Raw genomic sequence first — 21,292 nt, 5'->3', positions numbered from 1 at the left:
TTTAATCTTTACAAAATCTCACTAATACAAAAATAATAGAGTTGCAAAAATTTTAAAATAAAGACAAAGGGGTGAATGGGATAAGGAGATTAGGATTTAATCCTAATCCCCTCTTATGCTAACCCTCCCTCAAACGAAGAGTGGGGGATTATGGTAACTCTAATCCCCTAAACTCTTCTCCAAACACGCCATTAGAGATTTTCGAGGATGGTATTATGGAAAGCATTTTGAAAGTTTTTTTATGCCTTCTTGAAACATAGGTTTTATAAATATTATTGTATAGGAAAATATTTAACTAGAGGTCGATCTTGACTAGACTTAACATGTTCAACCCTTTTTTTTTTTTTTTTTTTTTTGTTGAAGATCACCATACTAAAAAAGAATTCTAAAAGTCCTCCTGCTAATAAATTTTGTGAATTTTTTTCTTTGAAAAAAAAAACTTCACTAACCATGTTGTGAGGGTATGGGAGTTCAAAATATGAGAGGTCGTATGAAAATTATCCAATATAAAGCAATAGCTAATATATCACAGAATGTGGAAGATCTCACCTCAAAAACATGAAAAACTCACCATCTTTCTAAGATAATGAATTACATCTCACTTTGTCAATTAATTTTATGATAAAACTTAATGTTTATCTAATACATTTATTTATCATTTTTATGCTATTCTCAAGAAAGATGATCAGAAAGTGCCTGTTATTATTATTATTTTAATAAACACGTTTTCATGAGGTGAGAAAATAATTACATTTTATATTCAAATTTCTTGTTGTCCATTTTTTAATATATTATTATAATAAAAAGTTGCTCCCATTTCTTTATTGACTTAATTCCCAAGGCGATCTTATCAGTCAAATGAAAGAGAGAGAGAGGGCCAAAGTTCTTCAAATTTTGCTATAAATACAAGAGAAAAATTCATTCATCCTCACAACAGCTTCTTGTTAAAGCTATATTAAAACAAAGAGAGAAAAAAAAAAGTGTTCTTAAAAAAAAGAGAAAAATGTTTTCAATTGGGAAGAATATCGTAGAAGGAGCTTTGAATACAACTGGGGATCTTGCAGGTTCTGTTATCAATGCTGGTAGTAACATTGCAGGCCAAATCTCCAATATTGGGGGACAGAAAATCAAAGGGAAAGTGATTCTTATGAGAAGTAATGTTTTGGATTTCACTGAATTCCATTCATCTCTTCTTGATAACTTCACTGAGCTATTGGGTGGTGGTGTTTCTCTTCAACTCATTAGTGCCACTCAAACTTGTAACTTCTCTTTCCCCTAATCTCTATCTTTATTTTAGTGTCCGGTTAAATTATAAGTGTTTAGTATTTTTACTTTTTCTCCATTTACCCTCCAATATAATATTAAACAATATCTAATATGTCCTTGAAGTATTAATTAATATTATGTTTTCTCTGAATTTTACTTAATGGAACCTTCAAAATTTTCAAACGTACAAATCAAGAGACTATCAACATATTAATATAACTAAAATTAATCATCGCAAACTAAAATCTGGGGAAAAAACTTATTTCATAAATTAAAATTTAGAGATCTTTACTTGCACAAAACTTAAAAGTTAAAGAATAGATTGAAGGTAACTTAAAGATCGAGTTCATTAAATGATGTTTTTGGATGATTAACTAAATTGGTAAAATAATGAATTTTTGACAGCTGCACTTGACTCAAGAGGGAAAGTTGGGAAGAAGGCATTTTTGGAGAAATGGCTAACTTCAATTCCACCATTGTTTGCTGGAGAATCAGTGTTTCAAGTGAACTTTACATGGGAAGATGGTTTTGGATTTCCAGGAGCTTTCTTTATTCAAAATGGACATACAAGTGAATTCTTCCTTAAATCTCTCACTCTTGAGGATGTTCCTGGCTATGGCAGAGTCCATTTTGATTGTAATTCATGGGTTTACCCTTCTGGAAGATACAAGAAAGATCGTATTTTCTTTGCTAACAACGTAAGTGTTAAATTTCCCACTAATCCCTCAAACAATCATGCTCCCTTCAAAAACAAGAAAATTGAAATAATTATTTTCCCCTTTCTGTTTTACCTCACTCTCTCTTGCAAGGAATTAATAATAATTTGTTTATTTGTTTCTGTGTATAGACATATCTTCCAAGTGATACACCAAATCCTCTTCGTAAGTATAGAGAGGAGGAATTGTTGACTCTTAGAGGAGATGGCACTGGAGAGCGTAAGGAATGGGATAGAATATACGACTACGATATTTACAACGACCTTTCCGAACCTGGTGATGGGCGTCCCATTCTTGGAGGTAGCCAATTCCCTTACCCTCGTCGTGGAAGAACCGGACGACAACGAGAATGGAAAGGTAATTAAGGTTTATTAATTACGGTCCCATTTGACAACCATTTAGTAATTTAAGAAATTACTTCGCTCAAATTGAAAGCTTAATTTATGAATTTTTTTGTTGCCAGATTCCAACTATGAAAGTAGATTGCCAGTGATATCAGGATTAAATATTTATGTACCAAGAGATGAAAATTTTGGTCACTTGAAGTTATCAGATTTTCTTGCATTTGCATTGAAATCACTTGTATCAACCGTTCAGCCAGCACTTGTAAACATAGTAGATTTCTCACCAGGAGAGTTTGATAAATTTCAAGATGTTCATAATCTTTACGAAGGAGGACTTCCTGTTCCACTGGATGTCTTTAGAAATCTTACCAAGGATTTCACACCTCCAATGTTCCAAGAACTTCTTAGGACTGATAATGACCAACGGTTTCTCAAATTTTCGCCCCCACAAGTTGTTAAAGGTATCCTATATATAATGCTTCGATATTAATTTCGATTTCATTATTTTAATTAGCACATACATTCTTATAGTGTGTTAAATTAGATAGAAAGTTTGGATTCTATTTTATGTTTTCAAATTTATTGAAATAATACTTTTATTTTTTACTCTAATAATTACAAACAGAGGACAAGTTTGCATGGCAAACAGACGAAGAATTTGCAAGAGAAATGCTAGCTGGAGTTAACCCTCTAATCATACGTCGTCTTGAGGTAAAAAGTTACATCTTTTTTATTTTCTCTACTCAGCTTTACATATTAATTTTCTTTTCAGAGAATTATATATTTTCTTTTGTATACATTATGTAGGAGTTTCCTCCCAAAAGCAAACTTGACTCAAATAAGTATGGTGATCAACATAGCAAGATTACTGAAGAAGACATAAAATTTGGCTTAGAAGGTCTCACAATTGATGAGGTAAATATTAAAATCTCCTAAACTTTTGTGTTTTTTTTCAAATTATATTATATTATTGTAATTTAATTTTTTTTCCTATCTATATATGTAGGCATTGAATCAGAAGAGATTATACATATTGGATCACCATGATGCCTTAATGCCATATCTTAGAAAAATAAATTCAACAAAAACAAAAACATATGCTACAAGAACATTGCTATTTTTGAAAGAAGATGGAACTTTGAAGCCATTGGTTATTGAGTTGAGTCTGCCACACCCTCAAGGTGATCAATTTGGTGCAAATAGCAAACAATATTTTCCAGCTGAAGAAGGAGTTCAAAAGTCAATATGGCAATTGGCTAAGGCTTATGTGGTTGTCAATGATGCTGGTTACCATCAACTTATCAGCCATTGGTATGTTCGGAAATAATTAATTACTCATCAAATTAAAATGTTTTATAATATATATATATATATGGTAGTAATTAATTGAAATATATGATGTAATTAACACTTGGAAATTATTATTGTAGGTTGAATACTCATGCAGTACAAGAGCCATTTGTGATTGCGACACATAGACAATTGAGTGTACTTCATCCAATTCATAAGTTACTTGTTCCTCATTACAAAGACACTATGTTTATCAATGCATTTGCAAGACAAGTTCTTGTTAATGGCGATGGTCTTCTTGAACGAACCCACTTTCAATCAAAGTATGCCATGGAGTTGTCTTCTTACATATATAAAGAATGGAATTTCAATGAGCAAGCACTCCCTGTTGATCTCATCAAGAGGTATATCACCAATTACACTGTTAATTAAGTCTTTTAATTTCATCAATTAGTCTCTTGAACTATAAAGATTTGGTACAATTACACACCTGAATTTTTAATTAAATACTTGATGATCAATCACACCTTTGCTAGAGTTTGTTGCTATCAGTCCCCCTAGGCTGATAATTAATCATTTCTAGTCACATAATTCAGTAGTGGTTTGTAAAATTTTCTTATCCTTACATTATTTATGTAGAGGTGTAGCGGTTGAGGATGCAAGTTCACCACATGGACTTAAGTTACTCATAGAGGATTATCCATTTGCTATTGATGGGCTTGAGATTTGGTCAACAATCAAAACATGGGTTACAAACTATTGTTCTCTATACTACAAAGATGATAGTGCAATTCAAAATGATGTTGAACTTCAATCTTGGTGGAAAGAGGCTAGAGAGAAAGGTCATGCTGATAAGAAAAATGAAACATGGTGGCCAAAGTTGCAAAATTTCAACGAACTGGTTGAAACATGTACTACCATCATATGGATATCTTCAGCTCTTCATGCTGCAGTTAACTTTGGACAATATCCTTATGGAGGCTTTATTCCGAATCGACCAACAATAAGTCGTAGGCATATGCCTGAAGTAGGAAGTGCTGAGTACAAAGAACTTGAATCAAAGCCTGAGAAGGCTTACTTGAACACAATCAATTCGATGTTGCAAACACTTCTTGGAGTTTCACTAATTGAAATATTGTCAAGGCATGCTTCTGATGAAGTTTATCTTGGACAAAGAGCTAGTATTGAATGGACTTCCGACAAAGCTGCACTGGAAGTGTTTGAGAATTTTGGAAAACAAGTGTTTGAAGTTGAAAGTAGAATCATTGAAAGGAATAAAGATGTGAATCTCAAAAATAGAACTGGACCCGTTAATGTTCCATATACTTTGCTTCTTCCATCAAGTACTGAAGGGCTCACAGGCAGAGGAATTCCAAACAGCATTTCTATTTGAAAGGAAACTCTGAGCATGGGTTATAAATATTTCATTTCCTTGTTCTGTATTATTGTCACTCTCTCTTATGTTTAATGAGAAAAAGCTACTTGGCTTAGCTTAGCTACTCTTGGAATTAAAGCCATAGAGTATATGCTTAAGTAGCTTATTTGTATTTTATTTATGAAGGAATAAAAAGTGATGTCGTATATTTTACCCTTCTTTCCTTTTAACTTTTACTGTAATTAGTCTCATGGATACAATACTTTGAATATTTTAAAGCCCTTACTTATTGACTGTGTATGCTTGTACTAAGATCACATCAAATTTCAAATTTTTATCGAATCCATACAACTAGTCGATCATTTCATCTTTCTATATCAGAATAATCTTTTAACTTGCTCCTTTAAAATGATGCATTTTTTACTTTACTATTAAATATTATTCGAACTCTTTTACTAAACCAACATGTGTCTTTTCAAAGTTCTTCTCTATTTTTGTGTACTTTACAAGAGACAAAAACAAGAAATCCCATATTTATAGATTATTTTGTGGTCATTTAAAGAACAATAATAATTTATTCATAGTTTCTAAATCGAGACTACAAAGGGAATTAATTAAAACATAAAGCACAATTCTTTTATTCCTTTCACAAACACACCAAAAAGTAAGACAGCACAATAACAGAGTTGAATACATGCATAAAATTTAAAAACCCAACTAACACTTTCAAATCCAAACCTACCCTTGAGCATTTTTAATTTTTTATTTCATATAGCTTAAGAAATAGGTCAAACCAAAAAGATAAAAACAACATGCAAGAAAAATAAAACTTACATAATCAGAACACACACAAACCAAATAGCTATTTTAGATAGAGATACTATTAGGAATTCCTTTGCCAGTGATTCCTTCGGTGCTAGAAGGAAGAAGCATAGTATAAGGAACATTAGCTTGGCCAGTTCTATTCTTGAATTTGATGTTGCGATTCCTTTCCATAATCCTTTCTTCAACTTCATTCACTTCTTGACCAAAATCATCAAATGCCTCTAATGCATCTTTATCACATGTCCATTCTAAGCTACCTCTTTTCCCAAGATAAACTTCATCAGAAGCATGTCTTGATAAAATTTCAATAAGTGACATTCCAAGAAGGCATTGTAGTTGAGAATTTATGGTTCTCAAGAAGGCTTTTTCAGGGCAAGATTCAAGTTCTTTATACTCTTTACTACCGACTTCAGGCATAAATCTTCGACTTACCGTTGGACGATTAGGAACAAAGCCTCCGTAAGGATATTGTCCGAAATTAACAGCGGCATGCAGAGCTGAACCAATCCATATAATAATGGTGCAAGATTCTATTAGTTCATTTAAACTTTGCATCTTTGGCCACCATGCTTCATGTTTCTTGTCAGCATGACCTTTCTCTACAACTTCTTTCCACCAAGATTGGAGTTCAATGTCATTTTGGACTGCAGTGTCATCTTTGTAGTAGATACTGCAATAATCTGTCACCCAATTTTTGATAGTTGACCAAATTTCAAGTCCATCAACAGCATATGGATAATCCTCTATCAATAACTTGAGTCCATGTGGAGAACTTGGGTCCTTAATTGCTACTCCTCTATACAAAAATATCAAAATGATCAATGGCATTTTATCAGTATATACCATTTATATATTATTATAATTGTTATAAATCAAGGAAGAAAAAAGAAAATATATAAATTAACTCTTTGACTACTATAATCACGGACGAAATAGAATTTTTAGTTTCTTATCTGAACTCATATTTTCGGAAAAAAACATATTGACACTTGACGAACCCTATTCTCTAAATTTACCTTAGCTTCCCAGGTGTGTTTAGATTTGTTCACTTTAGTCATCACATATAAGCTTGCACACATTTTTTTCATCCTAACTTTAAAGGATTGTCTTGAAAGAAAAAAAAACCTTCAAACATCATGGTTCAAATAATTTTCAAAGTTTGAAGAGTATAATTGAAATTAACTCCATAAGTTTATATATAGAGGCATTTTTTTATGATTTAAAAAAAATATAGATTACCTCTTTAGGAGATCTGCGGGTAAGGCTTGTTCAAGGAAATTCCATTCTCTGTATATGTAAGAAGACAACTCCATGGCAAATTTTGATTGAAAATGAGTTGCTTCAAGAAGTCCATCAGCATTAATGAGGGTTTGCCTTGCAAATGCATTTATGAACATGGTATCTTTATAATGTGGAGCCAATAACTTATGAATTGGATGAAGCGCACTTAATTGCCGATGTGTTGCAATCACAAAAGGCTCAAGTACCGCATGTGTATTCAACCTACAGTTTCGATAGGCAGAAGATAAACAAATCTTACACATAACTCAATAATCAAGATGCGCATAGCTCAATTGTCATAAATCAAAATGTTAAACTCAGAAAACAGAAATAGATAGATCAAAATGTCATTATTGTAGAAGATTTTTATGAGAAATTATACCAATGGGAAATAAGTTGATGGTATCCAGCATCATTAACAGCCACATAAGCCTTGGCTAGTTGCCAAATTGAGCCTTCAACATTACTTTTTTCCACTGGAAAGTATAGTTTGCTAATGGCACCAAGTTGTTCTCCTTGAGGATGTGGCAAGCTCAACTCAATAGCCAAAGGCTTTAAAGTCCCATCATCTTTCAGAAAGAGTAGTGTTCTTGTGGCATAAGTCTTTGTCGATGTTGAGTTTATCTTTCTAAGATATGGCATCAATGCATCGTGATGATCCAATATGTATAACTTGTTCTCCTTCATTGCCTATTTCATCAATCAAATCCACCATATCCTAATTATCAATTTCCATTGAAAAATAGAAGGAGAAAACTAAAAATCATTTAATTTAACTATGTTTTTCTCGGAAAAATATCGATTAATAGCCCTAACTATTATGGGCTATATCAATTTAAACCTTCCACTATATTTTTTTTTTTAACAATTCACCAAGGGGAGAAGGAGGGGTTGGTGTAGATGCACCCACACACACACACACATATATATCAGCTTGGCTAGCTCAACTTTATCATTCTCATCACATCTCTCAAACCCAAATGAAGGAGATTTATTGCCAAAAAAAATTATATTAATAATTATAAAAGAGTTTTTTTTAAATAATTATAAAAGAGTTGGTGAAGAGGAAAACAAAAGAGATATGCTTAAGGACAAAAGTAAACTAATGATCGTTTCAATTTATAAAACCCTGCACTTTTGTTATTGTATCAAGTTATTGCACCTTCCATTACATTCTTTTTAGAAAAATCTCAGTGAAACTTATAAGATGAAACAACTTGGACAAAATTTCTTTTGAAAAAATCAATGCAATTACTATGTAATTGTCCATTTTGTAAATCAGCATTTGAAGAAGTCTACCCATTTTGATAATTGATGCATGGATATTATTTTCATAGATTATGAATACTAGTCTAAAGTGATTGGCTAATGAAAAATTAGAAGTTCAATGGACCAAAGTTTAATACAATATTGGTCAAACAAAATCCATAGGACTTTGTATATCATCAACACATTTTTTCTTCGACAAAAAGTTCATATTTTAAAATAATAAAATTTATAGTTTATAGTTTTAATTTATACAGCTCTCAAAGTTTAGGTATAAATGGTTTTTCTTTTTTCTTTTTTCCTTCTTAACCATATTTAGTAGAAAATATTCCAACATTTTTTTTTCTTTGCTTAATACATACTTAGCTTATAACCTATGATTTTTCTTAATTTTTTTAAGAGAAAATCTCTTTTAGGAAAACTTTTCAACAAATGCATCATCAAGGCCATGTTAATTAGTTAATTTGAATAATTCACCTCATGAACACTGAGCCCTTCCAAGCCATCCTTTATTTGTTCTTCGGTAATTGTGCTATTTTGATTTCCATAACGTTTAGGATCAAGTTTACTCAATGGTGGAAAATGCTGTCAGTAAAAAAAAAAAAAGTCAAAATAAACACTTATAATAATGAAAAATATTTCAAATGACAAAATTTATAAAAATAATTGTAAATATAACAAAGTTTTCAAATGTATCAATAACAGATGTTGATAGACGTTGGAAGACTATCACTAATAGACACTAATCAAAGTCTATTAGTGTCGTCAATGAGTGTATATCATCGAGGGATTTTGAGGTTTTGTTATATTATTTTGTAAAAATTTTCTTTCATTTTGCTATATTTGGAAATGAGACGAAGAAGAAGCTAAAGCAAAATTTAATGATCAAACGAAGAAATTAAATAGAAAAAAATATACTTCAAGACGACAAATGAGAATAGGGTTAACTCCGGCTATCATTTCTCTTGCAAATTCTGCATCAGTCCTCCATGCACTTTTGTCATCTGGCCAAATCAAAGGATCACCAAATTAATTTATAATATCTTTTTCTATTTTGGATAACATATTATTTAATTATTTAGTTGGTTTGATAATCATTTGGCTCGACGAGACTTCACTTTTTTTATACTGAAACACTTAAATTATTAATAAGAAAACTTCTAAAAAATGTCAAATTTTGAAAGCTAAAAAAATATAATTTTTAATTTTGATCCTTCCAACCTGCAATTATTTTAAAAAAATTACAATTTATTGGTTATAATAGTCTATGTTTGAGGTGGTTATTATTTTTTTATACCCCATTAGCATTCTCATCATATCCCAAGTTCGACAAAAACTATGTTCGTGTGTTAGAAAATAGTAAACACTGTGACAAAGAGAAAAATAGAGGATGGAATAAGAATAGTAAAAATAATAAATTTTTGTAGCAAAGAGGGATTTGAAATAATAGTAATATTGTACACTAAAAATCGTATCTCTTTTTGAAAATAATAATAATAATAATACTGTAGTAAATTGTAGGCTATAGTTAGATCGACCTTGGAAACACCCAACTATTATAATTTGAGTCACAAACATGAATTGAGTAATAATAATCCACCTTACATCAGCTTCTAGCCTAGATCTTTTTGTTTTTAGTTTTTGAAAATTATAATGATAAAATCAATTTTTACCAATAAATTCCTTTGTATTTTTGCTATTTACTTTCCAAAAACAATCCATTTTCAAAAACTTTGTTTTCTTTGTTTTTAAAATTCATCTAAGAATTCAAGTATATATAAGAAAGAAAACATAAATATCGAAAAAGAAAATCGTTATGAATCGAATTATCCGCACCTTTGATGACATCAGGAACTGCAAATCTGAGGAATCTGTCACCATCAATTCTTAAAACCTCTTTTAACAATGGTGCTGTGAGGGAATCAGAAAGGAGTGTAAAGAGATTTTGTGGAATAGGAAATCCTCCTTCATAAAGATTATACAATTCTTTGTAATTGTCAAATTCTCCTGGAGTTGTATCAAATACAGTTTGAAGCCCAGGTTTGATGCTTGCAGAAAGTGCTTTCAATGCATACCCAAGAAAATCTCCCATCTTCAAATGTCCAAAATTTTCATCTCTTGGTACATAAATGTTTAGCCCTATCACTGATTGTAATCTCCTCTCTGAATTTGGATCTGCAAAATTCACCCAAAAAATAAGTATTATAACATTGTAGAACGAGAGTGCTATCGATCGGTATGTGTAAACTCTAGTTGAAATGTCTCAATCCACCTGCCAATTCTTTTTTTTTTTTTGTACACTGAGAAAATAACATTTTTTATCCCAGAGGTTTGATTTTGTTAGCATATTTTGGTTCGTAAATTTTCAACTTGACAGTTAAACCCGTGAGGTTTCAGTTCAATAGCATTTTTGGCCTTGTTGCCAGTTCTTAATACTGTAGCTGACAGAAGTTAATGTGACACCCTTTCAATTCAAATAATATACAGAAGTTTTCGAAACAAATAAAAATAAACTTAGTAGTAGATAGTGGATAACAAAAATCAATGAAGTACATATGGTTTTCAAGCTTAATTTTGAAAATTCAAAAACCAGAATCCAAAGGTGGTACCAATTTCATTTTTTTATTTATGAATTATGATTTTTACCTTCGTTAAGAAAACACTTGGACTCTACGTCATATTCTTAAAGTAAAGTAGTTTTTAAAACTTAATTTACTTTTTCCATTGTTTTATTTTTATTTTTTTTTTAATATCTATACTTTGCCGGCATGTTAACACAAGGCACCTCAATTAACCTCACATATTAAATCTTAGGTAGATGGTCACTATGATCTATACTCATAACTTCTTAATGCTTTATCAACGTACGTCAACCCCCTGTTATTCATTAGGTCAAGCTCATGATGGTTGAGTATGCATGGGAGTCATTATAAGTCTAATTTTCAAAATCCAAATGCAACTAAGATGCTAGGAATAATTTGTCAAGATCTAGTTTTGATAGTCTGGTGCACCTACTAATCGACCCTCATTTTCTTTAGTATCTTTATTTAAAAAATATTTTTAAAACCATTTTTGTAAACTATTTAAAAAAAATATTAAGTTCAGGGGGTCGATTTTAGGTGCATTCGGATCTCTCAACTAGCTAGATTTACACATTCCTTAGTGTGTACTCATCATGATCTGATCCAAATTAATAAATACTTTTATATAGTTAGATGTGAATATTATTATTACTATTAGTTTCAACCTCTTCTAGTTCTCGGTCTTCCGGTTCTTCCTCTACGAGGATAAGGATATTCAGGTCCTCCAAGAATAGGACGAACAAGTTTATCACCGGCATCAGGATCGGCAATGTCATTGTAAACATCATAGTCATAAATTCTATCCCATTCTTTACGCTCTCCTCTTCCATCTCCTCTTAGATTCAATAGCTCTTCTTCTCTATACTTTCGAAGTGGTTCAGGTGTCTCACTTGGAAGCCATGACTGCAAAAGCAAACAAGAATATGACATTTTTAAATATTTCTATGTTCTAGTGTTAAGTTATACAAAATACTCCTAAACTTAGTTTGTGTCAAAGAAGCATACCGTTAAACTATTAGTAACAATTCAAAAATACCTGTGTGGTTAGTGTTTTGTTTAAAAAATATACGTATTATTTAATAGTATGAGATTCTATCTCAAAACCAATACGAGATTCTTAACACCTTGTACTTTAAAAAGTTAGGAAAGTACTCTTGAAGAACCTAAAAATAACTTTATTATTGGCCTAGCTGTTTTCAAATATAATAAAATGAATTAGAATATTTACAAAATATAGTAAAATATCAAGGTCTATGCACAATAGATCGTAATAGACTATTATCTGTGTCTATATGTATCATGATAGACATAGACAGTAGGCTAGCTATCTTTGATTTATCGTGGTCTATCATAAATAAATTATGATATTTTGTTATATTTGTTAAAAATTTTAGAACTTTTTATTAAAATAATTTCCATTTATTATTTGTACTTTCAAATTATATTTATTTTTGTGGAAAATAACAATCTTATCCTCTCATTTTTTTTTAACAGGAATAATTGCAGGAATGTAGAATAGACTCTTCAATCCTCAAGGAGAAAATGACCATATCATTTTTATCTTATTTTATGGAAACAAAATAATTTTTTAAAAAAAAAATCAATAACCAAAATGAAAAAATATATATATAATATGCTTACAAAAATCAAAACAAGTATTTTGAAAGTATAAAGAGACCGAAATGAACAAAAACGAGAAACCTAAGTAATACTTCAACCTAAAAAGAGAAAGAACCAGCAATCAACGTACTAATTACCTGGTTGACAAAGAAAATTCGATCTTTTCTGTATCTTCTTTTTGGGTAAACCCATGAGTTGCAATCGAAATGAACTCTTCCGTAGCCAGGAACATCTTCAAGAGTGAGAGACTTGAGAAAAAATTCACTTGTATGTCCATTTCTTATATAGAAAGCTCCTGGATATCCAAAATCATCTTCCCATTCAAAGTTCACTTGAAATACTGACTCTCCAGCGAACACAGGTGGTGCTGAAGTCAACCACCTCTCCACAACAGCTTTCGTTCCAATTTTACCTCGCGGGTCATTCGCTATATACAAACAATGACGTTAATTCATCGATAACTCCAAAAACTTATACCGTTAGGATTTAGTGGCTTTCAAAGATATATATATATATAGTACATCAAAACCAGCCCCAATATTCAAGATTATTATTGCGATTTATCCATCTTTTGTTGCACTGTTAGAGACTAAAATTGAAATTCGTCGCTCTCAACATGCGATGATATTAAAATAGTCGCTAAAAATTGATCGTTAAAACTCGAGATTGCTTTTTGTGATAGTTTATTTAAGCAAAATTCACTTGTCTTATTATATGCGTGTTGATTTTTTTTTTTTTTTTAATTTAAGCAACATATAAGCAGGCACAATTTCATCTCTGTGGATCCAGTGACCAAAGTAAATTATTAAAAAGAAACTTACAATGGCGATCGACCTCAGTTGCACTCACGAGGTTCATTTCAATTCCACTGCCCAACAACTCAGCGACGTTATCAAGAATAGTAGAATGAAATTCCGTGAAGTCTAGCACATTGCTTCTCATTAGAATCACCTTCCCTTTAATCTTCTTCTTCCCGCGCCGACGGAAATCTCTTGCACGGTCGAGAAAGTTCCCTCCAGCATTTAGGACGGAGTCGGCAATGTCCCCGGTCGTTCTAAGGGTGTCGCCGGTGGTTTTAAGAGCATCTCCTAGAATCTTACCAATCATATTTTCTTCTCTCTCTTTTCCTTCTCTTACTTAAGTACTGAAGAATGGGATGGTTTGGAGATGTGAATTTCCTCAAGTATTTATAGCAAAAAATATGCAACAAAAAAACAAATGTTATTGTGTGTGAAAATTTGAAAAGATATTACTGTGTGAAGAGAAACGACAAGAACTATAATTCTTGTGGGCTCTCTTTTTGTAGTTGGCAACCACCTTTGCACGATTCACTCTCGTTAATAATATATACACAAGTTATTGCTACAGGGAACTTTCTTTATTAGCACTTTTTTCTTTTTTTAACAAGATAGGGTGAGTGGAATTAGTTGGTATACTGGAACATCTCAATTAGGTTGCCGTCTCCCTAACACATTCGTCATATACCACATAAAGATGCATTTCATTGTTTGTTCCTTTTAGAATTGTTTCATTTGCAAAATAATCCTTTCTTCATCTTTCCTTTTTCTCAGTCGAGCTTTGTTGATAACAAGAAAGTCCAAGCTAGAGAAAGTCTTCCAATCCTTTTATGTCAAACTATTTTCTTGTTCATTTTCTTCAATGAGGGGATATTGAAAATGATTTAGTTCTGTCCATTTGAACACCATTTAGTTTGTTGTGTTTTGTGTTTGAAATTTAATCTTAAAAATGCTACTTTACACGTTTGGCTTCTTTTCCACTCTCTCTGTGATGTTATTCCAGAAAGCCAGTGAGAGTGGTTTTCATCTTAGAGGCATGCCAAGGTAGGATATAGGCATAAATTGAGTACTGAAACCGGCCCGACAATTGGGAACCACATCAGCTCTTTCTTTATTGATATTAATCGGGGAGATGGTAGATTTAGCCCTGTTTTAGGTTTAAACCAGTAGCACATTCAAAGAGATGCATAGCAATATGCATATTCCTGATAAATTCATCATTGTTCTCAACGAACAGCAAAATATCAGCTGCAAAGAAAAGGTGAGTCAGATTGAGGTCATTTATAACAACTCCTTTGATCTTGTGTCTTTCCTCATGGTGTTGGAGAATTCTGCTCAGATAATCCATGGCAATGACAAACATAAAGGTAGATATTGGGTCTCCTTGTCTAATTCTTCTAGAGGGTTTGATTCTACCTTTGGCTTTACCATTGATGAGGATAGAATATTGCATAGAAGAGATACCAGATTGTATCCATTAGTACCAAACTTAGAAAAGGAAAAATAAAGACCAAAAATAGATAAAGAATTGTTATAATCAAATGATAGCAATAATTTGATTTTATTTGCAGCATCTCTTTGATAGAGATGGATCCATTTGAATTTTTTTCAGTCACGATATTTCTACTAAAGTTCTTATAATCAAAATATTACTATTCAATAATTTGATATCTTTTTTAAATTAATTACATAACGGAATGAGTGAGTTTATCGGATAACCACATTCGTTGTAACTCTTTATATAGTAAAATTTCTTTCTAGCTCACACATAACCCTCCAAATGTAAGTCATATTGCATCAAACTACCTTAACAAATCTTTGTGTCTCTATTTTTAATATGCTGTTATTATTTAGAGGGCTGAATTGAGTTATAAAGTTTAAAGTTCACATGTATTTGGAGTTTATACATATATATATATATATATATAGTTACGATTTGTCACTTTTGTTCATTTATTTTCTTTATTTTTTGGTTTTCTTAAATTATTACTATTTTATCAGTACATTTGCCTGACTTAGATTTTGAGAACATGTGATCTATAAAGAATAGACAGTAGGAACTTTAGATAAAAGTAATCTCTTCAAATTTGAAAATCAAAAACCAAAAAACAAAACTCTTTCATTCATTTCGTAACCATTTTTGCTTTTGATTTTTGAAAATTGAGTCTATATACACTACTTTCACCGCTAATTTTTTTCTTTTTTATCCACATTCTATCAATAGTTTAAAAAATGAAACCAAAATTTGAAAACTAAAAGAAAAAGTAACTTTCAAAAACTTGTTTTTGTTTTTGAAGTTTGGCTAAGAATTCAACCATTATTGTATTTAAGAAAGATGCAAATCATTGTAAGACATTAAAAGAAAATAAACTTAATCTTCAAAAACAACAAAAGAAAAACAAAATGGATAACAAATGGGAGTTCACATAATTTTCTCAAGTATAATGGAAATGAGAAAATTTTAGCTATATACCTCTAAAATACTATAACATATGTTATACGTTAATTGAACTATACTCGACGTTTTGATGTAAAGAACTCAGATAGTTATCAAACGAGAAATTAACAATTTTCTTATTAAACTTCTTTTGCCACGTATTTATAATTCTTCTCTTCTATAGTACTGAATCAGAATGCTTAATTGAGTGGACCCATACCATGTGACATTATTAATGCCATTTACTATTCTTTAATCGGTTGAAATAAAACTCTGCCACATACTTATGCCACTTTGCATTTTTACCACCTTATCTTTATTTTCATTTTTTAGTTTTATAATTGATTCAAGTATATCGTGCTCTTTCTTTTTAAGTTCGATTTTACATTGCATTCAAAAAGTTATATATATTTACGATTTCATTTAGTTACTTTGAGTACAATAAATATGAAAACGAAAATTGGCCTAAAAAGAAAAGCAGTTGGTTTTAAGTTGTTCATAAGAGATGGAAAAATGTTTAAAGTAGATTTTAAAGTGATTTTGGGTTTAGTTGGGAAGAGAGAGCATTTAATTGTTAATTATTAAAAATTTAAATATTTATTCATATTCTTAAAAGTTTTTCCACACTTGTATTATTCTTAGAGCTTGAAAATTAGCACAAGGTCCACTTAATAATAATTGTCAATATAATGATACTACATTAAATTACGATACAACTCAAAAATTATTGCTCCACTGCTTACAATAAATTTAATCTTATATCAGTATTTTTAAAAATATGAAAAAATATATATATATATATACTTGGTCAATTTGAACCTTAAACTAGCTTGAGTTCAAATATCCACATTAAACTATATTATTTGGAAGTATTGTACAATTGGTAATATGTTGGCTGAATTTTAGTGGCAGTGATTAGGTGCACCATGCACCTATCTCATATATGTTCATATCTCTCAATCATTCAAAATTGATTTTTTTTTAAAAAAAAGAAATTGATAACTTTATTTTTGTTTGGTAAGAGATGAGAGCATCAGAATGCACCCAATTTTTTCCAAATTTTATTTAGAAAAATAGTATTACAACATGTCGTTTCTATTATCAGGAACGTTTAGGGTAGTATTACAACGGTAGTAATTCTATTTTCCCTTTTGTTTTTCTAATATAATTGTGATATTATTGATTTGAATATCTTTTAGGGTTAGTTCTTTTATTTTTAACAAATGAAGAACGATAACTGCAATTGATAAAGACACGAAGATCATGTGTGAACCTCCCTTTGTGGTTGTTGTCTTTTTTGTTATGTGTGAACGGTAGTTGAAGTGCTACATTTAGGCTTATTGTAATGATTCATACTTAGAGCTTATTGAAAAAAAACTATAAATTAAAATAGTACAAGTAAAAATAAATAAAAGCCTTTTCACACCTTTGGGAAGACATTATCTATCTGGTGGCTTTATGAAGCACTAAATCTATTCTTTTTTGCATATATAATGTTTCTACCATACCCTCAATGTATATTTATCTTTTTGGTATTTGGGTTGGATTAGAAACGTAAGATGTATCTACTTAATTGAATTATATCGTTACTCAATATGTTTTGCTAAAATTATCTAAATCAAAATAAGCATTATTTAAGTTACCAAGGACTAAGTGTTAGTTAGCCTTTGAAATAGATTTTGAGCATTTTCAAAAAACTTTAATAAAAATGGATTGTAATTAATAAATCCGTTTAAAATCAATTTTTAAAAACGTGCTCATTCAAAAAAAAAACAATTATTCAAAATTTAATAGTAGGGCCATTTAAAGTCAAATTACAAAATAAAAAGCATACAACATTTTAAAATTATTATTTAAAGTTTAAACTAACCAAAAAAAAACTTTTGCAAGTTTTTCGATACAGAATTATAGGAAAGGATAAAACTGACTTAAAATATTTATAAATATATATATATATATAGGAAAGTTTCAATATCTATCATTTGGTAGTGAGTGGGGTTCCATCTTAAAATTAATTGACAATGAGAAGAACATTTTATCTATCTTATAAGAATTGTAAGTGTAATGATCCAACTCTTTATAGTTAATTGAGATCATTACTAAAAAGAAACAATGATAAGAGACACTTTTTCGAAAAGAGGAACAATAAATTTTTATTAAAAACAGAATATTGAAACACTGATACATAGACGCAGAAACAAAATTGAGTCCTCATATGATATGTTACGGATCCTTCTATGTGGTTCGCCAACTTTTCGTAAAAATTTCATATACTGTCTTTTTTAAAAAAAAAAGAAACACATTGTTGTACTAACAACTATTTTAAAGTTCCAACAAATTCAAATTAACCCATAGAAATAGAAAAATCTACAAACATTTTTTGGGTTTAATATACTTTAACTTACCCATTTTAAAGACAATGCCACAGTATTATTGTGTGAAGGCATAAAATTTTCATACTCAAATTTTGCATTCAATTTTGTCATGATACTATTCAATTTATTTATTTCTATTTTTTTTATTTAATCATAGTTTCACACCTAATGGAGTTAGAAATTCAAATATCTCAAATTTCTAGGTATTTATTACTATAGCGTGGTTGATTAATTTTTTTACACGACTGATTGGCTTATTTTATTACAAGCAAAACTTGAGCAGTATGTTTTGTAGCATGTCAAAGACATAGTCAAGATCACTATGTCATTTTTTAAAGAACAATGTTAATTGACGACCGCGTGCAGATTCTGCATAGTATCTTTTTCATATATATCAATGTGATTTGTAGATTTTTTTCGTATATGCCTTCTTATTTTCTTGTAGAGAATGACTCTCCTAAAAGATATTCTCACCATTAATCATATTTATATGATGATCTTTTTCATTTTTAGGGTTGTTGCCACATTAGATAAGTTTTGTACATTATTAAATGTTTTGAGCTTAAGAATTGTCTAAGCTTCAACCTTCATGTGTATTAGTATTGAGTATCTTTGTGTTTCTATAGCTATTATAGATCTCCAGAAAGATTGTTTATTTAATATTGTATTTAGGGGAAGCCTAAATATGGCAAAGATGAGTAGATCTCACTTTTAGAGGGAGCACCTAAGCATTTTGTATTAAGAGGATCTTATACAAAACTTGAAGGCGAAGTATATTATTGTGAAAGTGAGGAATTCTTCAACTTAGGGGAGCCTATGTTGAAACTATACATGAGTCACTGAACACAGAGTGTACAATTAAGTACTTTCGTTGTAATTCCTAAACTCTTTATATAGTGAAGTTTCGTTTCACCGAGCACACTACCTCCAAATATAAATGATTTTGCACCGAACTAGCTCATCAATCTCCGTGTCTCTATATATATATATATATACCTTTTAAGCAATAAGAGCGGTGGAATTTTACCCTCTAATAATTTTAAGATCTACCTTCACCATGTCTATATTAAATAAATTTCCCTCTCATTCCCTCTCTCTTCATTATGGATGATTATCTAACTCTAAAACTTTATGGTTTTGGGAAGGAAAGAGAGAACATTTCTAGAAGTATAAGTGTACTGCTCTCGTCATCATCGATGATGTGTCTAACTCTAACTTTATGGTTTTTGTAAGGAAAGTTTCCTTACAAACGTCTGCATTTTTTTTTCTTATTTTCACACTCAAATTGGGCAATGTGAACAAAATAAATAAAAATGGCCAACTTAGATTCAACTTTTTCTATGCACGTGAGTTTTAAGACATTATACATCTAATTTAAATTTCTTATGTTTTAATGTTTACTTCAAATTATTATTCATCTAAAAAAGAAAGGAAATAAATATTCTCTTTCCATGTACGATAATTTTTTGGTGAAAGGAAATTAAAAAAAGATAACCTTTTTCTTGTTTTTCAAAAAAATTATTTTAAATATAAAAACGGCTAAAAATATTTATAAATATAGTATAATTTCACAATCATAAACCACGATAGACTACTGTTTATATCTATAGATAGACACGTCTATTGTAGACCGAAATTTTACTATATTTATAATAATTTTGGTTCATTTTGTTAGAAAACAATCCTAGTTTTTTTTTTCTTTTTTTATTCTTAAAAGTACATTTTAATTAGTTTTATACATTATTTATCTAAAAAAAAGAGAAAAAAAATAGCAAGTGTCTCATTTTAGTTCATTCACTTCTAATAGTCCTTGTTAGTGTGTATTAGTGTTAGGCTATATTTTTTTGGTCCTACATGATGTTTGTGAGCATATTCTATATCTTGTTCTCTATGATATTTCCCGAAATTTCCTCAGCCCTATGCTATTTTTATTTGCATTATGTAGTTCTAACTGTGCAGCCTCTTATTTTTCTAGATATTCTTTCACTCCCCATGTGTTGGTTGAACTTTGGTTCATATATTTCCTACCTTCCTAAAATTGTGAATATATAGTGAAATTTTTTCATTGCTGTAGGGTTGTGGCTTTTTTCTCGCAAAAAAAAAATTTCTAATGTCATATGTGTAAGTCTTCAACCTAGTTTGAGATATCTGAGTGTGTTTATTGATCCTACATACCTCTCGTACTTATTTTCCAAAGAAGAAAAAAGTGACGGTTTCTCGATCAATATTGTGTGTTGGTGAAGTTGCATTTGTTCATTGATGTTTAAGTGTTTTGAAAGACCTTATGTATTAATAGTCAAGAGGTATGCCCTCCAGACTATCTCGCACTAAATCATTTGTGAGAGAGATTATAATCATACCTAAGGGAGTGCAAGTTTCTCAACGAAGAAGAGTATATGTTTTTGTTACAGACAATAATAGATTAAGATTACAGTTTTAAAAAAATCTCAAAGTTAGGACAGCACCAAGTTATTTTTTTGCTAAAGTCAAGTTTTCATTGTCTCTACAATGTTTTCATTTAACAGACAAGTACGACATTATCATAATTGCTTAACTTTATTCAGAATTTTTTGTTTTAACAGAGTCCTTTAAACGTAGGTGATATTAATTGTACGATATTGTGTTTATCAAACTTTGTCTCCCTTTCTATTATCTTTAGTGTCTGCTTCATTCTTTGTCATTCTTTTATCTTGTAAAATTATGTGTGTCCTTGTAATAATTAGTGACAGACGATCCTTCTTTTTTAGTTAATTTTTACCAAAATTAATTAAATAACAAAAAAAAAAGACAATAATCATGCAAAAAAAACTTCACCATATATATATATATATATGCATTTTCTTAAAAAAAAAATTAAGCCAATAGAAAAGTTAAAATAAACCAGTAAATTAATAATAAATACTGAACCTAAAATTATAGATTTGAAAGTAGAAAAACTAAAATTAAAAAATCCAAAAAGTGCAAGAATCAAAATTGTTTTTCATAGCTCACGCAAATAATTAATATAATTGACTACATCCTAGAGATGTAAGGTTTGATTTCTTATTCTCTTTTTATCTTGATAGATATTGTCCTGCAAAATGATTAAAGACAAAAGTATTTCAATGAAATTTATCCG

At 30.2% G+C, this 21,292-nt stretch overlaps 2 protein-coding genes across 2 annotated transcripts; one reads left to right on the top strand and one right to left on the bottom strand.

The window, feature by feature from the left end:
* Positions 1-924: 924 nt before the first annotated feature.
* LOC103504417 (linoleate 9S-lipoxygenase 6-like) lies at positions 925-5,193 on the top strand. The gene is made up of 9 exons (XM_051084704.1): positions 925-1,259; positions 1,672-1,964; positions 2,114-2,339; positions 2,446-2,787; positions 2,952-3,037; positions 3,134-3,241; positions 3,333-3,637; positions 3,757-4,020; positions 4,256-5,193. Exons 1-9 carry the CDS (start codon positions 1,004-1,006, stop codon positions 5,007-5,009), a joined length of 2,634 nt encoding a protein of 877 aa, XP_050940661.1. The 5' UTR covers positions 925-1,003; the 3' UTR covers positions 5,010-5,193.
* Positions 5,194-5,601: 408 nt separating this feature from the next.
* On the bottom strand, positions 5,602-13,733 carry LOC103494836 (linoleate 9S-lipoxygenase 6-like). The gene is made up of 9 exons (XM_008456208.3): positions 13,387-13,733; positions 12,703-12,992; positions 11,611-11,848; positions 10,200-10,538; positions 9,282-9,367; positions 8,841-8,948; positions 7,480-7,787; positions 7,056-7,319; positions 5,602-6,612 (listed from the first exon to the last, which is right to left on the bottom strand). The coding sequence occupies exons 1-9, from the start codon at positions 13,670-13,672 to the stop codon at positions 5,859-5,861; spliced, it is 2,673 nt and encodes an 890-aa protein (XP_008454430.2). The 5' UTR covers positions 13,673-13,733; the 3' UTR covers positions 5,602-5,858.
* Between the last annotated feature and the right edge of the window lie 7,559 nt (positions 13,734-21,292).

This window comes from Cucumis melo, chromosome 5, assembly GCF_025177605.1.
Source record: "Cucumis melo cultivar AY chromosome 5, USDA_Cmelo_AY_1.0, whole genome shotgun sequence".
In the NCBI taxonomy this organism is placed as follows: domain Eukaryota; kingdom Viridiplantae; phylum Streptophyta; class Magnoliopsida; order Cucurbitales; family Cucurbitaceae; genus Cucumis; species Cucumis melo.
Note: the sequence above shows the minus strand (reverse complement) of the source record. Positions and strands in the feature narration are given on the sequence as shown.

What these genes read in the sequence shown, in the direction of transcription:
- LOC103504417 (XM_051084704.1), top strand. Translation starts at nt 1,004, where the DNA reads ATGTTTTCAATTGGGAAGAATATCGTAGAAGGAGCTTTGAATACAACT. An exon ending in GCCCCCACAAGTTGTTAAAG is followed by an intron (nt 2,788 to 2,951) that starts GTATCCTATATA and finishes AATTACAAACAG; the next exon opens with AGGACAAGTTTGCATGGCAA. An exon ending in CCTGTTGATCTCATCAAGAG is followed by an intron (nt 4,021 to 4,255) that starts GTATATCACCAA and finishes TTATTTATGTAG; the next exon opens with AGGTGTAGCGGTTGAGGATG.
- LOC103494836 (XM_008456208.3), bottom strand. Translation starts at nt 13,672, where the DNA reads ATGATTGGTAAGATTCTAGGAGATGCTCTTAAAACCACCGGCGACACC. An exon ending in TTCTCATTTGTCGTCTTGAA is followed by an intron (nt 8,949 to 9,281) that starts GTATATTTTTTT and finishes TTTTACTGACAG; the next exon opens with CATTTTCCACCATTGAGTAA. An exon ending in CCCGCAGATCTCCTAAAGAG is followed by an intron (nt 6,613 to 7,055) that starts GTAATCTATATT and finishes ATTTTTGTATAG; the next exon opens with AGGAGTAGCAATTAAGGACC.